This window comes from Ophidiomyces ophidiicola (assembly GCF_022830035.1).
Source record: "Ophidiomyces ophidiicola strain CBS 122913 chromosome Unknown scaffold_1, whole genome shotgun sequence".
Taxonomy (NCBI): Eukaryota; Fungi; Ascomycota; class Eurotiomycetes; order Onygenales; family Onygenaceae; genus Ophidiomyces; species Ophidiomyces ophidiicola.
The window spans coordinates 467,813-485,652 of NW_026054641.1; the positions used below are offsets into that span (position 1 = coordinate 467,813).

A 17,840-nucleotide genomic window follows, 5' to 3' on the forward strand; every position below is an offset into this window, starting at 1 on the left:
ACTGCGATTGTGGGGACACAAATCCCCACGTTGTGTGTAAGATTATGTCGAAGAAATTAATGGTTAATATACTATATATATAATAATGTCACTAACAAGTGGTGAGTACGACTCTTGTCCCAACTACACCAAAATTTGTTGTCCGCGATGCATTTTACATGGAGAGCAATGTGCTAATTTGCAGTCTCTAGAATCCATCTAGCCCAGAGGATGGGCCACAGACGCCTTGCATCGTTCAAGGCCACGGTCACGATATTGTCCGTCGAGAGGGGAGGGAACCGAGGAGATCAGGGACTGGCTGTGCACCTTATTTAATTCCTTTTTTCCTTTCTACTCTCTTACTGGATATACGGGTACATGTAAACAACGGGAGGCAACGCATGAATGCTCATGGCCCCAGAAGGCCGGCTCTTCTTTGGGGGTTGCCGCCATGATGAGAAGCCTGCAGCGGAGAACAAAGAAGCGGCAAAACGCTCAATCTTCGAGTGATTATCTGCGAATCATGTCTGATAGATAGACTTTATTTTTTTTCTCCTAATAGAACAATCAAGTTTTGCTAGTGGAGAAGCTTGCGCAGCACGGAGCAGAATCGTGAGAAATACGTCGCTTTCGTCTCAACCAGAAAAACCCCAGCCGTACAGCCGGCCCCCCCCCCCCCCCCCCCCCCCCCCCCCCCCCCCCCCCCCCCCCCCCCCCCCCCCCCCCCCCCCCCCCCCCCCCCCCCCCCCGCGCGCCGTCCCATCTTGCACGCTGGGTCGAAGCGTTTCTGACGGATTCATGCCATGCGGAGAAGAAGACTTAATACTGTGCTGTTATAACATTCCTGCCTTGGGCCGCCGCGCATGGCGCACCGCCTCCCAAGCCTGCCAACACCGTGCAGGGCCCGGCGCGGCATGGATTTCGGAGTCAAGCATGACGACGACGACAACAAATCATCGGGGCGGAATCCCCGCAGCACCAACAAGACAGCTGCGTGTCCGCTGGCGCCCCGAGCGGGCCCTGCGATTGCCTTGCCTCCCCCTTCCCCCCCGTGTTGGCCTGCTCCGTACTCCGTACACACATACGCAACACCCAACCCGGCGCCGCCACGGCGTGCTCGTCCACACGGTGCTTGTTCCCGAAAATAAAATCCTGGCCCGGGCCAATCGACGCAGGGTACTTTTACTCGTGGGCTCGGTTGGCCCCCCTTACACCCTCTTCTCCTGGGGCGCGGAGCGATAAAAAGCCAGGCGGGGGAGGAGGCAAACGCATGAAATCATATTAAATGCCTACATGGTTGTTCGTAGGCGCTAACTCGCAGGTTTCTCACACCTCCTTTCTTTTGGGTTGTCATCGTAGTCGTCGTCGTCGTCGTTCCGGGAGGGGGCTGTGGCGGCGCGCAGCAGTGGAGCCCAGTGCGTGATGCCGTTCTAGATCTCCCGGGCTGTCCGAGCAGGGGGTTTCCTGGCGGGGTCACGAGCCTGTGCTGTTGATCAGCGTGAAGATGTTTCGACATGCGCCGGCCGGCCTGGCCTGGCGGAACGAAACATGCTAGCTAACTATACGGGTTGGTGTGATGGCGTGAAACTCGCCCAATATTTCGAGCGCAGGCATGAAGCAACAGAACGGGATTTGATCTACAAAATCCAAGCCAGGCGGAGGCACACATATATCATGAGTATCATCAGTGTTAAATACAATAGTCTTAGAATTCTCTATGCCCTGATTCTCGGGTCGCGAAGACCTTCAATAACATCAGACCAGAGGTCACATTTCGTCCCATGAACGAAGTACGAGTAGTTACGGGGTTAGCGAATCACCGCATGTGTTACCTGGTGCTATGGAGGTGATGTATCGAATTGGGCTTCTTGAGAAACGCCACGGCTGATGTGATATCTTCTTCCAGGCCATAGCGCCAGCAAGGGCACCCGGAAGTAGCCGCGTCTCGTGTGTTGCACAACCCACGGACCGCATTCTCGATCTGGGGTATTCCGAAGGAGTAAAGTCGGCCTTTCGGACGGAGAAGGAATGCCTGTTCAATACGGAGTATAAAGCACCTTGACCCATTTCCAGTGATACCCGACTTTAAAAAGAGGCACAAGGGCCGTTGTTGATTGATGGCTGAACTTGTTATATGCTCCGTACTCCGTATTGCTGGGTCTATTCTCCGCTGCTGCTTTGTGCAACCACCTATGTGACCGGAAGGTGAAATTCGATATATTGGAGGCCATCCAAACATTGAGCTGCGGACGAAGAGCTAACGCCCACCTGTCTACAGAAATAACCCGACTCAAAATTTATTCACTCGTAACACTCAGAATATCGGGATACATAATATGCCATGAATTTAGTTGTACAAAACCACTAGTTACTCCGTACGTTAAAAGCGCAAGCCCCCTGGAAGTACTTCATGTCACATAACATTCAGTAACCATGATATCGTCCCTCCAACGGAAAATAAGGTATTAGACTACTCGTTTCACCTACAACAATCGAGAAGTGTTAGCAAAAACAGAAATATACTTGGTCATCGGGAGGCGGGGAGTTAGGAGAAAAATAATCACCTCGAAGAACCTCTTTAACCACCAGACCTGAAAAACGCCGTTTGAAATAAGAACCGCCAACTGGAAAATACTCCACCATTTTACTCGAGCATTTGTGCTTTCGGCAGTATTTCGGTGCGTACGCTCGCGCATGACGATGTATTCCTGCTCGTCTTTCACCTGTTCGAGCTCTTCAGACAATTTTTTCACTAGAAAACTACAATCAGCATATAACTTCGCGTGTCAACTGTCGCGCGAAAAAACGCGACAAACCTTCAGCTTCTAGAGGATCGCTGGGTAGATCGGCTTCTGGCACGTAGACAACTCCGTGGACGTTGAAGGAGACTTCTTTGGTGTTCGACGACCACCCGTCATTGCTAAAGCAGTATATGTATTTCCCATCTCGGGCCGCAGTAAATGTATATTCATCAGAGGATACGCCGTTTTTGCTGTGTTGGTGATTGCCCGAGGGATCCTCGACCTGTCATTTTCGAAAACGATCAAAGTATTAGCAGCCTGTAAAAATCGCACAATAGTCATCGAGGCCGGATTTGGCATACCCAGAAGTTGATATCAAGGTTACTGCTTCCACCATATTCTCTGTCGCCAGTCTGGAATGTAACTGTCATTTTATCACCAGTGTGCAATTGCTCGAAGAAACATTCTCGCGAGTGTGAATGGAGAAGAATGTTATGTGCTGAAGCAGCGCCCATCCATCCCAGCGTCGCCGCCAGGCAGGAGAAGGTAGAAAATCGCATGCTGAATCGCTCTCAATATTGTCTTATGAACATCAAGCAACGCTAGAAGAACAAATAACAGACTGAGTGGATGGAGTGTGAAGTTTCTGGCTCTGGCTCTGCTGCCGTTGACACCAAGTTGTCCAACTCAATTTCCAGGAGAACAGCGCACGGACCACATCAACCATGTGAGGGATAGCCGCGCCTGGGAAATAATAATGGCTTTGCTTTGTTCATTATCACTACTCTGTACTGTACTTATATAATACAGAACTCCTGCGTTATAAGGTAGCCACATCTAATGGCTAGAGAGTCACCACAGCATGCATCTCCATGTTCTGAGTGCTGCCAGGTAGCCTTGAATACATAAACAGCACAAAATCATATATCCTGCCTGAGGTTGCCGGCAACTATGTTCATTCACTAGTATATAACTACTGTATCAAAAGATGGGTTGACACAGCACTATCGTGGGGACTTTGTTGTATTACTGCTTTGCTCTTTCTGCACTTTGCCCTCTGCACTGAATACCTAACAACCTTTGACTTCACTCAGATAGCCAAAGCACTAAGAGTTCATATCTAAAACCTGTACCTACCATCCTGCAGACTACTTTCAGCACTATGTCTCCCGCTGGATATCCACCGGTACAATGCAAAGTTTCATTTGCTGATATCTTTAAAAGCACAAGGACGCTTCGGGAGGAGGTTGCGGCTGCAGCTTTGCGGGTACAGGGACACCAGCCCCTCCAAGGACGTATCTCAAGCTGAACTGATTTTTTATATAGAGGTCTGTATTGGAAGCAAACAAGAAGAAGCCTGAAGAAGCGGCACCATCTTCAGTACCTCCAAAGGAATCTGGTCCTACGCCGCCTGAGTCTGAGAAACAGGATACGAAGCCTACTGCCACCCCTGCCGCTCCAAATAATGTATTAGAATGGACTACGGAACAGGATTTCCAACTACTGAAGATGAAGGCTGAACATTCATCTTGGAAAAGTATATCAGCATCGATCGGGAAACCAGTCTTTGCGCTGAAGGCCCGGTGGGAAGGAATTCAACCAAAAGTTAAGGATTCAAAAGAATCACGAAAAACCCACGAGGAAACGAAGCCTGATAAGCCAGAAGGGTCCGAAAAACCCAATGGCCCCAAGGTATCGTTTTCAGAGCCGCTGACTACGTCCAACAATGTAAGCTCCCACAATTACTACATACCATTTTGACTTTGCCACTGTCCAAGCTGACTGGTCGTGTCCTCCCTATTACCAGGACGGCGCGCGAGAGAGTGACGGTAAAGTGCTTTACCTCGACGAGGCGTTTACACTCGAGGATGTCGTTCTTCTGAATCAGATCGCAGCGAAATATGAGGAGGACAAATGGATCCGGGTCAGTTCGCGGTTCTTCGATAAAACGGGGAAGCGACTTCCAGCCAGCATTCTCAAGAAGCACGTTCGGACGGAATGAAAGTTTTATACGAAGATTCTGCGGTTGCGGCGTTATTCCTCTCGCGTTTTATGTAGATCCATCGTGGCTAGTTATATATCATGGGCGAAACGATCAGGCATTATTATTGACCCGACATTGGCTCCCGCTGTTCGTAAGTTTCGTGAGGCGTTATGGTTTGATCTAGTTATCCACGGTGGGGGTACATGGCGCCATGCTCAAGCCGACACCCGTGGTTTTCGCACACAAAAACGTCGATTTGCACGGTCCGCTGCAGCCCTGGAGATCGCACTGGCGGCAGACTTTGAAGGCGGTCCTGTTGACACCGGCGTTCTTCATCTAACTACAGTAGTACCTACCCTGGGCAGCAGTGCTAGCGCCTGTACACGCTGTTTCTGAAACACCGCGTCCGTGTAAAATTCCCCTGGCGCGTGCTATATTTGGCGCTAGGGTTGTATTGGCGATACGCCGAGGAAACCACTAGGGTCCACCTCCACGTCGTCTTCCCTTAACCAACTTTGTGGCCAAACAAGATCGCCTTTTCCCTCTCTTCCCTCTCTCATCTTCCTGTCGTTCTCTCTTTTTTCGCCATCTCTTTTTGCCTTTTCGTCTACCATCTTTGTTTTCCATTTTTTTTTCACTCCTTCTTCACATTCTCTTGCTTAACCACTATTTCCCCCTGCTATTCGCATATCCTCACCTTAGCAACCCCTGACATATTCTCGCTCATTCAAGATTTCGTTCTCAGGTTGTGACCATGCGTCTTTCGACTGTCCTTCCTTTTGCTTTAGCGGCAGCTCCCGCTGTGTCTGCTGCTGGAACTCTCGGGTTTGCTCTTGGCGTCAAGAACCCCGATGGTTCTTGCAAGTCCCAGCAGGACTTCGAAAAAGATTTCGATGTCATGAAAGCCCATGCAAAGGTTGCTCGAACATACGCCGCAGCCGACTGTAATCATGTTGATGCCCTTGTGCCAGCCGCCAGAGCTAAGGGCGTGAGTGTTGTCATAGGTGTCTGGTGGGTTTGATCTGGATGTTGCCGCTACTGTTAAAGGATACTAATGAAATATGCCATGTCTGTCTAGGCCCGATACTGAGTCATCTTTTAATGCGGACGTACGCGCTTTACAAAAGGTTATGCCAGGAAACGAAGATATAATTGCCGCTGTTACCGTCGGCTCTGAGAGTCTCTACCGCCGCAACTTCACTGGCCCCCAACTATTGGAGAAGATCAACCAGGTCAAGAAGCTGTTCCCCAGAACCAAAGTTGGCACTGCAGACAGCTGGAATAAATATGCTGATGGCACTGCTGATGCTCTGATTCTTGGTGGTGTTGACTATTTGTAAGTTAATGGCTTTCCTTTTCTCCTGTCCTGGGAGTTGCTAAAGTATTGTTGTTTCAGCCTTGTGAATGCCTTCTCCTACTGGCAAGCACAGCCCATCACAAATGCCTCTGCTACGTTGTTCGATGATATGATGCAGGCCACCGCTCATATTCAAAAGCTCGCTGGTCAGCGTGCTGATAACATCTACATTGCTGTTGGAGAGACCGGCTGGCCTTCTGGTAAGTATTTTCCTTTTATTCTGTTAGTTGGTATTGGGTTCTAACCCGGAGCAGATGGTGGCACTGATTATGGTGCTGCCAAAGCCGGAACCCAAAACGCTAAGACTTACCATGACAGCGCCGTCTGCGGAATGCTGGCTTGGGGCTTCGACCTTTTCTTTTTCGAGTTTCTTGATGAGCCATGGAAGCCTAAGAGCATTGGTCAAAACGGGGTCGCCGCCGACGAGACTCATTGGGGCATGTACACCGCAGAACGTAAGCCCAAATACCGGGTTGAATGCCAATAAGTGGCCCGCCATGTTTCCATGCATGCTGGCATTTGAGATCGGCGTTAAAATATTTGGGGGAACCAAAAGCGTGCCTGCCAGGGCACTGATGTAGCTAATTGGACTCTTCTGATTCTAAAACCTCCGATCTCCTTGTGTGTTTTTTGTTATATTTTTGTTTTCTGGACACTTGCAGTTCGTTTTTAGCCGGTTCAATACGGCCAAGGGAAAATTGGGTACTGTAACTGCTATTGATAATTACATACATTATAGCCGCTCTTTAACTAATTCATGAGGTTACTTTTCGCATTTATGGGCGAGCTCAGCATGCCTAGCAGTGTGAACTAGAACAATACTGGCATTCTGGCTTTAAAAGGGCTGAGCCTCGGCCATACCAATGTCGGCGGCTGGTCTGTAGTCAAGACAGCCCACTTCCCCCGGCCCTGGTCGCTGTCGCTGCTCCGCGATGCCAGGCATGGCCAGTTGCTAGCGTGGCAAAGCGTGTAAATTTCCCCTGGCGAGGCCAAACCTATTTTTCGCCGTTTTCCGTCCCCCAACCGGAAAAAAACATCGACTACACGGATAGCTCGAACTGAGGCGAGAGTGCGCGCCATGGTTCACGTCCTGGACCGCTCCAATCTACTCTGACACGCTTTTGTTTACCGTCCTCTCGCGAACTACTGTCGGTTATCGTCGTGGCACCAATTCTCCCCGGCCGTCGCGTCAGGTGCCCAACGCAGACGCCTCGTCAACGTCTCCTTCCAACAGCGTTTTCTGTCTGTCGAGCGTGAATAGTGCTTCGCGGTGCGAATTTGGAGCGTGTGATTTCCATGCTTCAAATTTCCGCCGGATACTACAAGCGGCAAGCTGGTGCCTCTTGCGTCCGTCGATTTACGCCGTGCGTTCCTGAGACCTATTCTGACTTTCTGTTTGCAGTGCATCTCAGGGGCATTCATCCCTATTGCCTCAACTGCGCTCTCATGCTCCCCTTGCCCCGCGATCGTTAACCCGCCTACACATGTGCGAGACTTGCAGGCTTACAGATCTCTTCGTTTTTAGGTCCCGCCAATCGGGCGCCCCAACTGCCTCCCCACGACTTGAAGCACAATAGCTGCCACGAACCCATCGTGCCTGTGGTGAAGCGGTCCGTATCACCAGGACCGTCGAGCCTGACGGCTGCTGCTGCTGCTGCCGCTGCCGCTCCTCCTTCTGTCCGGGGCATCTCGCGGCCTGCCTCTCCCGGTCGACTGTCGCTCCCAACCCTTGCTCGATATCATTCCACCGCCGGCTCGCACCCTGCTTCCCCGGAAAATAGGAGGACTGAAAGTCGTTTGAGCAGTGCATACTACACCGCCGCTTGGGGTTCTCCGTATGCTACGCCCAGTCCTAGGCGGCTGTCTTCTTCGATAAGAAGCCGTCACGGCATTGCTGACTTTGCATTGGATGCTTCTCCTGCCCACTCCATGCTGAGTGGCCAGTCTGTCCCGTCGCAGAGGGATCATTCTAATTTGCAAGACACTGGAGCGGCATCATCGAACGTTTCGCAGCACCTTTACGGTCCGCTTGGCCGACGATTGGAGAAAGATCATCTCGTGCGGCAGGGCGGGAAATCGATCAAAGACTTCACCCAAGATTGGATCAATCAATATCTTACCGGCCAATCACGTTCCGAGCGAACGAATTGGCTGAGCGACGATTCGGGTGACGATTTTGCTTCGTACCTGACTGCTAAAAACCACTTAAGTGAATCTGAAGGCTGGTTGGGCCTCGACGACGATCCATTGGAAGAAGATCCTTTGAAAACGCCGACAGCCGCTTCTTCATTTGGACGAAAACTCAAGGAACGGGCTGGTAGGCTTGAACTGCCGAGGCTTCAAGCAAGGCATCTCAAAACAAATAGTACGGCTACGGTGAAACAAGCCGATTTCTGGGATTTCGGCTACGACCAAGACGCAATTCCTACCACGATTCCCAATTCTGCGACTGGCACTGAGCACATGGTTCGAGCGCCAGGTCTATCAATATCCGGTGTAGAAAAACCACTCCCTCCTCCGCCAGATATGGATGCGGTGCCTGTAAGCCCAGCGCCAGCGCCGAATCCGAAGCCTGCGCCTACTAGTAGAAGCACGCCTCAAAGAACCAAAAAGCGGGTGGCATGGCGCGGAAAACAATGTGTAATTGCGCTACCTATTCATGACGTCCGCGGCTCAATCGAACACACAGGGCCTTTACTGACACCTGCCGACGTGGAGTTACGCCTTAAAAAATGGGAAGCGGAAGGTTATAATGTTCGAACGCTTGGTGTGGACGTCTCGCAAAGCCGTCCTGCCTTCCCTGATACCACTGAATTTCAAAGGGGACCCGAACAGAAAAACTATGCAGTTCGGTTTCCTAACAAAGCAGAATGGGATTCCTATGTAAATTTTTTGAACGAGGAGAAGCTCAGAGCTCTTGGAGTCTCTCTTGGAGGCAACGACGTATCGCCTGCTCCAGTGAGCCAGACTCCGACTCAGTTCTTTGGGAATACTGTTTCTCCCCCTCTTCCCACTTCTTCAGCAGCGAGTAATCATCTTAATATGACGGGAAATCCCCTGGCTGCGATCCTTGCGCAGACATCGAAGACTCTTACCTCCTCATCTCCCTTCGGTTATCCTGCTAGTTCTCCATTTCCCAGTGGACCTGCGTCGTTTTCAAACGAGCCAGGATATCCATTTTTATCCTATCAGACACCAGCGGCGACTACACAGGGTACTCTTACACCTCAAAATGTGTACGGTCTTCAGCCTAGTGTTATATCACCTGCGGGCGGTGCAACTTTGCCGAATTTTGGTTCGTTATTGCAGCCTGTATCCCCACTGACTCCGGATGATTCGAAGCAATTCTCAACGGGCATCAATGTTCATGCGATGAGTCACGGCTTCAATACTCATCATCACCAAACAACGCAACTAGATGAGACAGGCAATATGCTTTCACCTCCTGTAGAAAATCGTGCTTTGGTAGTTGAAGGGAATTCAGAAACAATGGTGTCGTCCTCTGGGCCTGAGATAGCACATCCAACTCCAAGAGGCCATCGTCATAACCTGAGCGAAACTCTTCAGAGAGGTGTCGAACGGGCAGATTTCCAGCTGGAGAGTTCTATAAGGATGCAGTCTGGAGATCACAACATTGTCCAACCCCACAACGACTTGATGCAGTCGCGATGGGCGGTACATAATGATGCTATTCAAAAAGCCTTCATTTCCCCCGTACAAAACAACCAGCAGCCACATTCCCTTCCGCAACAATTTTTTGGCGACCAGCTTCATGAAGATGGCCAGCTTGATGGTTCCGAAATTGATACAAATCCGAGCCTGATGGGGACTCCAACCAATGAAAGCATGCACCACCATAATTTCAGCACGTCTAATCACCACTCTAGCAGTACAGGCACATTTATTCCAAGTCATCAAGCGAAGGCCTCTATGTCGAACCTCAACATTGGTGCCAAGGCGTTTGATCCAACAGCCTCTTTCTCACCCACCAATTTTTCCTTCGTGGCCAATAATTTCCAGCCAGGGTCTAACAGGAATAATTCGGTGTTCAGCCCTATCTCACAACATAGCGCGAAGTCGGGTAATTTCCATGTAAACTCGCCATCTTTGGCTGGGCAATCAACTCGGGGATCGATTTCTAGTCGGTTCAAATTCTCAGCAGCCTCATTCAATGTAGAGGCTCCTGTGTTCAACCCAGGCAAGAGTATACATATTAACAGTGATGTCCGAGATGTATCGGTAGGAGATGAACAGAAGATCTTTGGTAGTCTTGATTCGTCAGTAATCGTGCCGCCTGCCAAAAAGTCAAAGGCAATACCAATCGTACGACCTGAAGAGCAGCTAAAAGGGGACGAGAAGAACAACGACATTCTCGAAGATGAGGCCGGTCGCACAGGGAAACAAGGTCGTGAGAAACGTGTTCGAAGATCTCAACGAGATGACGATCAAGAAGTATCTTTGCCTGATCTAGCAGATATCCCAGCTAGTGCTAAACAAAATTTGCCCACGGTCGATTTAACTCAACTTTCCGACAACGAAGCCCATAATTTTATTCCGCTTGGAATATCAATTGACGATGAACTTGAAGCAGAAACAGAAAGATCTACTCATACGACGATTAGTGAATCTACCACTTGGAAACCATTTGAATTCAAAAACGAGGAGGATGCTGCGGCTTTCCATGCTGCACTTCCACTTGGCCCCTCTTTTGCCTACGGAAACGATAAGTCTCCGTTAGATGAACGCCGGGTGTCGGCTGATCAGAATATGGAAGATGTTATCGCCACAGTGGCTGAAAATGGCCAAAAAGCTACCTCTCAGAATGTTGTTGAGGACACCCCACTGGCATTCTCAAACCTAGAGCCAACCGCAGCTCTTTTTGAGTTCCAGCCTGCTACAGCCGACTCTCCAGTATCGGCCATATCTGAGCTTCGTCCTTCAGAACGAGAGAAGGTAGTTGGCTTAGAAGGCTCCAAATATATTGCGCCAAGTCCTCCCATTTCTCCTATCACCAGAGAGACTTCGCTTACTCCCGAAGAACAGGAAGTTCAAGTGAACGCCGGCAGTTTCGACGACGAGGTGGAGTATAATTCCTCCGACGAGCAAGAAATTGACGCTGTAATGCGACAGCTCAACGAGGATGATTCTGATCTTGGTGTTGAGAGAACCGAGCCTTCGTTCCTTCAGCATTCGGTAGAAAATAGAAATTTCTCCGAGCGCCAATATGATACACCTGAGCTTAGTGCACCAAGTTTAGTTCGCAGTGATGCTCCCAGCCCAAGTGCTCATGGCGGTCAATTTGCACAAGTGAATCTGCCAAAACTAAAAACAAGCCTGACTGCATCTTCACACGCCATGTTCGCTCCTCAACATAGTTCTAACCTTGGATATAAATCTCCCATCCGCCAATTGAACAACCCTGACATTGACCACATCAGTGAATGGGATGATGCAATCTCATCCGCCCAAGATGAGGAATTCCAGCAAAGAGCACGCTTCTTTGATACACACGTTGATGAAGTTATTGGAGCAGTATTAGATGATCGTCTTGTTCCTTTAGAAAGAATGTTGGACACAATTGAGAATTCAATTGCTTTGCTTGCAGCGCAAACAATGTCCAAAGGTACACCTGCTGATGTAGAGCATAGTGATGCTGATGACGAGGACGAAGATGACGAAGATGCCGCAAAACACAGATCCCGGTCCCCTCTGAAGAAGCAAAATCGACTGATCGAGAAGATCAAGCAGGCAGTTGTGGATAGTTTGGTGGCAAGTAGGGCTCGAGAGGAGGCTCCTCTGCGAAGGGATTTCTCTGAAATTCAAGAGTCACTATCGGAGCTGAGAACTTTCACAGCCCAGTCGGCTGCTCGAGATGTACCCCCTGTCGACTTTTCTGAGGTCCACGCTTCTCTTTCAGTGTTAAAGACGCTAGTCACAGCAAAGTCGGGCGAGGATGAAAACAGTAAAATGAAGGCTGACATCGTGGACTCAATTGTGAATCACCCAAAACTCACTGCCTTGATTGGTGCGTCAAATTCTGTTAAAGACGCAGAGAAGCTCGAAATGCAGCTAGAAGGACTTCAAAACATGTTGCGCCTTGCGGAGGAGCGGTCTGATGAAGAGTACAATAACCGCAGAAGAGTGCAGGACTCTCTATCTGACACTCAAAGGCATCTGCAAGCTGCTGAAGAGGATGTCGCCAAATACAAGCTCGCTGCCGAGGCTGCTGAGCAAGCATTAGAAAACTTCAAGGGACAGAAATTGCCCGAGCTTGACCGATTAGAAAAACAATCAGTATTGCTTAATGAAAATCAAGAAAGTCTCCAACTGACGCTTTCAGAACTCTCCCAGAAAAATATCACTCTTCAGGGCACCCTAGACGAATATAGAGAAACCGGGGATCATTTACGTTCTCACCTCGAAGAAGTCAAGTCTGAAAACAAGGCACTTTGCCAAACCATCAGTGTGTTGAAAGCTCAAATGGAAGATGGGCTACATTCCCGGAAAAATCTGCGAGGGAAGTTTGAAAAACTTCAGGAGGATATGGCGACCGCAACAAGAGACATCGCCCGCGACCAATCATCTTGGAGGAAGAGGGAGGAGCAACAGAACATTGAGTACAATATTCTCAAAGCTCAGCTCGAGGATGAAGTTAAACGTCGCCAGAAGTTGGAACTCCATGTTGGCGATCTAGAACAGAAGGAGAGGGAGGCCACAAAACTGCGGTTTATTCTTGGCCAATCCCAGGAAGAGAACGCAAGATTGGAGGAGTTGCTAATAATGGTGCGACAGGAGAGCCATGACTATCAAAGTAAAGCTGCCCGGTATGAGCAAGAATTCATCGAGGCGCGTAATAGCAGCTGTATCGAAATCCAGAGAGTGAGAACCTCAATGGAAGCGGACTTAGACAACGCAAATCACCAGGTCAACTTTGTTCGTGCTGAGCTAGAAAACCAAATTAACAATATTGAAAATCAGCTAGAGAGCACAAAGATGGATGCTGATACTGCGAAGGCAAAGCATGAGCTTATGCTAGAAGAAGCTAGAGATTCCAAGATAGCTGCACTTCGAGAAGCTGCAGAATCCAAGGAGCTGGCTCTTCAGGAACAGCGTCTTGTGCACGAACGCACGTTGAATGACCTTCGAGAACGACATGCTCGAGCTCTGCATAATAGTTCAGAAGATCGACAGCGCGAAGAGTCTCACTACATGGAGCTTCTTGCTCTCCGAGATGAAAAGATTGACCACTTCCATGACAAAGTTGCTCTGCTAGAAGAGAGACTCGAGATCGCCAAGACAGCTGCCCGCACAGCTGCACAAGCTGCGCAGGACGCAAAGGCAGCGCATACCGTGTCTCCCAGTCAGGTTTTCTCGCCATCAATGAGGGTCTCTAAAGGCAGCAATATTCCTGAAAAGATTTCACCCCAAGCACTGCGCGAATCTATTATGGTGTTGCAGGATCAGTTGCAGCAGCGTGAAGGCCGTATTGAAGAGCTTGAGCATGAACTCTCACTTGTCGATAAGGATGCCCCAATGAAAATCAAAGAAAAGGAGACAGAGATTACCTGGCTTCGCGAGCTACTCCATGTTCGCTTGGATGACTTACAAGATATCATCCATGTGCTCTCACAATCATCATTCAACCAAAGTGCTGTGCGCGATGCTGCCATTCGCTTAAAAGCAAATTTGCAAATGCAGCAGCAAGAAAAAGAACGAATCATGACCGGTAGCACTCAAACCTTCCCTTCTCTTGCTAGTATCTCAAGCCTTGCTGCCTCACCTCGTGCGCTACCACTTGCTGCTGCTGCCGCATGGGGGAACTGGCGTAAAGCAAGGGAGACAAATGTTACCGATAGCGGGCCGAACAGCGCTGATCACACGCCTTCTAAGACGTCGACCTCTCAAACGTTCCTATCCGGCCTTTTGACTCCTCCGAATTCGAACACGCGGCAATTGCCGTTGAACCGATCTGCTCCTCCCCAGAGTCGGGTGTCCTCTGACAGCCGCCCATTAAGGTCTTCTGGCCGAAGTCTCCACAGACCATCAACATTGCAACCCAGCCAAGCAAACCGTCAAATGGCGGAACCGCCGCGGACACCGCCACTTTTGCAAACATCAAGCTATGACCACGACGCAGAGTCCGCTGGTTTTGATGATGCATATGACAATGAGAGCATCCTTGGCGGCATTTTAACCCAAAACCCTGATGTGGCAGCAGACGATGGCCCATTTGGCCCGGCGATCTAACGGCGATGCGCCGTGGCGTTATTAGTCGTGAAAATCTTGGAAAATTTTTATATTTTGAAAATACTACACAGATCGTACAATTTCCTATGTCATTTGTTTTTACATAGCTTTTTGATATTTTCGGTTTTGCAAATACCATCGACGCATGGTAATGATGACTGTTATGCCATTTTCCCCATTTATTATCTCTCTTAATACTAATCTCCCAACGGATCTACTTGTACATTATATTCTGCTTTCCCTTTATTATTGCCAATCATTCGTTATTTACTGTCTTCTTTTGTTCTGACTTTGTTGCCTGGCTGTAGCCACTTATACCCCTGTTGGAAGCTTTTGATCTTTTTCGCAGCTTGGATTTAGATACCAGAATGCTATTACTAGTTTTCTTCACCTGGCAACACTGACATGGCTTTTCCTTCAGACTAGAAGGTGTGTCTAGGCATAGTTGGGTGGTTACGTCATAGAGTTTTGGTACAGATTAGCCTCAATTCCGTGGCTATTCAGAAGCCGTTGCACTGGGTCCGAGGTCAACCGATGGCATGGTTTAGGTTGAACAAGCAACCCCGGGGGCAGGCCAAAATGCATGGAATATTTGAATTTCGACCACAGGTCTAGATTGTTTAAGTGAGATTGCGAGCCAGAGTGGTGACGAAAACATTACGGAGTACTGTAGGTAGATACGAGCTCTTTCTCCGTTTTGCATCGCGGGACCACGCTCTGAATCTCATTTACTAGATTTTTGACAAAGTGGGCACTAAATAAACCTTCCACGCCTTTAACAAACAAGTATCCTGCAAACAGTTTCTATCCTGGATATATAAACACTAGCTATAAGCGGACAGCGGTTTTGAAGTAGTTATAGTGAGGAGTATCAAGGGTTATACCTAGGTGAGAAGTTGGCGGGCGCCGGGACATCTTCTTTATACCACCGTTGGTGGTGTGACAGCGGATGTAGACATCGCATGCCGAGCGCCGTTTTAAACCAGGATTCGATGCTCTCTCGCATACAGATCCCCTAGAATCTCCACTGACGACCTCGCACTTGATTTCCTGGGTAAAGTCCCAGGGAACGTTACAATCGCATTCCGTAGTGCCAGAAGTCCAATATCACCCCAAAACCCAACGACTCTCTGCGCCGAAAACTTCAACATGGCACCTAAAACAGTTAAGTGAGTATCTTGGACCTCTTCCGGAGGAACATTGACGATATTCGCAAGTGCCCTCCAGAAGTGTGTGTTCGGCAATGGATTTTGCCGGGAAGTTTTTGAAAAGTCACGCAGCGATATTGCTGCAAACCCGGCTCCCAGGCCAATCATGCGCTCTTCATGGACTTGGTTGGAAACAAAGGGCCCATTGGGCTCATCGCGCCACCAACCTAGCGCCGTCTTGCCAGCAGCGGTAGACTCGCTGCCATAAAAGCCCCAGAGAACGGGGCATACGTAGTGAAATTTCGCAAGCAAAATGTCTATGAGAGGACAGCCTTTATAGACGAAGGCATCCATTGAGAATATTTGGGCAGTGAGAACGCCGAGTGGACCTGCACACTTTGGAGTTACCCCGGCTTCAGCTACGAGCTGTGCTATGATTGCTTTGGAAAATATGTTGAGAAGGTATATCAAGAGCGCGGGCACTTTGTTCTCTTCGTTTGCGATGTGAGGTGGGGGAAATGCGATCATTTGACGAATGTCAATTGAGGGTTCTTGAAGAGTTGCAGCTTTTTTGAGAACGTTGACGATCTCGTTGGTCTAACAAGGGTTAGAACTGTATCTACCAAGTACATTTCAGGGAAACTGAATTTGGTCTCACCGGTGTTCTATTGGCTACTTTATCGTCTGTCAGTAGCTGACCAACGCACTTTTTTATTGTTCGACGCATATCACCCATCTGCTGTTTGAGAACTGGAGTCCTTTTTGTTTCATCCAGCATTCTATTTCGGAACTCTTTGAGGTATTTGTGTAATTCTAGGTAGCGACGGTGTTCAGCAATCTCTTCAGGTGACCGCCTTGTCTCTCCAAGAAATGTATGTTCACTTTGCTGTTTCTTTTGCTGCGCAAGCCTTTGCTCTTCTTGCTCTTTCTTTGACCTCAACTGGGCATCTTCTTGTCTCCTCTTCTCCTGCTCGAGGCGCTCGCGCTCTATCCTAGCTTTCTCTGCTTCTTCTTTTGCTCTCTGTAGGCGTTCATTCTCTTCAACTTGTCTTTTTCGTTCCTCTGCTTTCGCCCTCTCGGTTTCGCGTTTCGCAGCTTCTTCTCGCTCGCGACGCTCATTCTCGACTTTTTGGCGCTGCAGGTTGTCCCTTATTATCCGTTCTTCCTCTGCTGCCCGTCTTCTATCCTCTTCAACCTTCTGTAGGTGTTGCCGTAGAGTTTCCTCCGCTTCCCTTCGCAGCTGCTCTCGCTTCGCAGCAGTAGCACTCAATGCATCATTGTGTAATTGTTCCCGTTCGCGGTCAAGTCGGTCAAGGTGTTCAATAAAAGAACGTCTTTCATACTCCTTGACACGTTTAAGTTCAGTAGTATGTAATCGTACTTGCTCAAGATCTTTCACCAAATCCTGCATCAACTGCTTGGACGGGCTATCCAGCAGTGCTCTCACCCGAGTCATGATAATGTAATATCAGATGGAAATAATAGAACACGTGATTTAATGAATGACAGTCAAACAAATAGTGTATGCAGCCGCACAAGGAGTGAACACGAAGGGCAGAGATTATCAACTTTTTCCTAGAATGAATTGCCTCAAAAGCTACAAAGACAAATGAGGGAAAGCTGAACTGCTCCAAACCAGATAATCAGCTATACGGAGCAATTTTCACAATATCCATGGTTTTGAAGGAAGAGTTGTTCATGAAGTGAAAAGAACCAACTCAAGGAAGCGAATGACAACCTGTCCTTGACACCGTTGTATAACAATAAAGCAAACCAGTAGTTGTGTGGAGCCTCCCGCCAAAAAACGCCCGGAGCTTCGAGATACCGTGGTAATGGAACGTAGAATTACCAGACTCAGAACAATCCAAGTTCCGTCTTCGTGCTGAAAGGTGCTGAACAGGATACACTCGAACTTAAAACGATGGATAGAAACACGTAGTCCTAGTGCGAACAAAAGGCAATTAGCACTAAGGACGAGGTATCTCGGCTGCAGCGGAGCTTCTCTTACCGTAGACAGCTGTGGGCTTCGAGTCGTTGTTTAGGACAAATCAAATGCTATAACGATAAGTACATAACACGCCTGGTTCAACCTAGAAAGCCACTCCCGAGGTAGGTAGACGTCAGGTAAGATGGCGGATGGACGTGTTGTGGTTGAGTTGATAGGAAAAGCCAATTACCTAGTTCTTTGACTAGTTACCACGGAACCCAACAGCATGAAACAACGCGCGGGCAGGTATTCCCTGGTGGCGTTTACATCACTACTTCAACCTGCAGGCCGGCAGTTCTCTGGTTGCCAGAAGTCAAACCAGTTGTTTTAGGCCATAAAAAACGGCGCCCGAGCAATCGTCTTCTTCTTTTTCTGCTTCTTCTTCTTCTCTTTCTTC

The 17,840-nt window shown here is 48.9% G+C and overlaps 5 protein-coding genes across 5 annotated transcripts; 3 read left to right on the forward strand and 2 right to left on the reverse strand.

Moving 5' to 3' along the window:
* Window positions 1-2,444: 2,444 nt before the first annotated feature.
* On the reverse strand, window positions 2,445-3,280 carry EMP24 (p24 complex component; the record flags this gene model as incomplete). Its single annotated transcript, XM_049249283.1, has 4 exons — window positions 2,445-2,462; window positions 2,544-2,731; window positions 2,796-3,003; window positions 3,083-3,280. The coding sequence occupies 4 exons, from the start codon at window positions 3,278-3,280 to the stop codon at window positions 2,445-2,447; spliced, it is 612 nt and encodes a 203-aa protein (XP_049111477.1).
* A 602-nt stretch (window positions 3,281-3,882) lies between these two features.
* Window positions 3,883-4,722, forward strand: LOZ57_000176 (uncharacterized protein; the record flags this gene model as incomplete). Its single annotated transcript, XM_049249284.1, has 3 exons — window positions 3,883-3,987; window positions 4,047-4,448; window positions 4,528-4,722. The coding sequence occupies 3 exons, from the start codon at window positions 3,883-3,885 to the stop codon at window positions 4,720-4,722; spliced, it is 702 nt and encodes a 233-aa protein (XP_049111478.1).
* Window positions 4,723-5,458: 736 nt separating this feature from the next.
* Window positions 5,459-6,548, forward strand: BGL2 (glycoside hydrolase 3 protein; the record flags this gene model as incomplete). The annotated part of the gene is made up of 4 exons (XM_049249285.1): window positions 5,459-5,715; window positions 5,783-6,040; window positions 6,101-6,261; window positions 6,316-6,548. 4 exons carry the CDS (start codon window positions 5,459-5,461, stop codon window positions 6,546-6,548), a joined length of 909 nt encoding a protein of 302 aa, XP_049111479.1.
* A 591-nt stretch (window positions 6,549-7,139) lies between these two features.
* LOZ57_000178 (uncharacterized protein) lies at window positions 7,140-14,308 on the forward strand (the record flags this gene model as incomplete). Its single annotated transcript, XM_049249286.1, has 2 exons — window positions 7,140-7,148; window positions 7,571-14,308. The coding sequence occupies 2 exons, from the start codon at window positions 7,140-7,142 to the stop codon at window positions 14,306-14,308; spliced, it is 6,747 nt and encodes a 2,248-aa protein (XP_049111480.1).
* Window positions 14,309-15,285: 977 nt separating this feature from the next.
* Window positions 15,286-16,912, reverse strand: LOZ57_000179 (uncharacterized protein; the record flags this gene model as incomplete). The annotated part of the gene is made up of 2 exons (XM_049249287.1): window positions 15,286-16,053; window positions 16,115-16,912. The coding sequence occupies 2 exons, from the start codon at window positions 16,910-16,912 to the stop codon at window positions 15,286-15,288; spliced, it is 1,566 nt and encodes a 521-aa protein (XP_049111481.1).
* Between the last annotated feature and the right edge of the window lie 928 nt (window positions 16,913-17,840).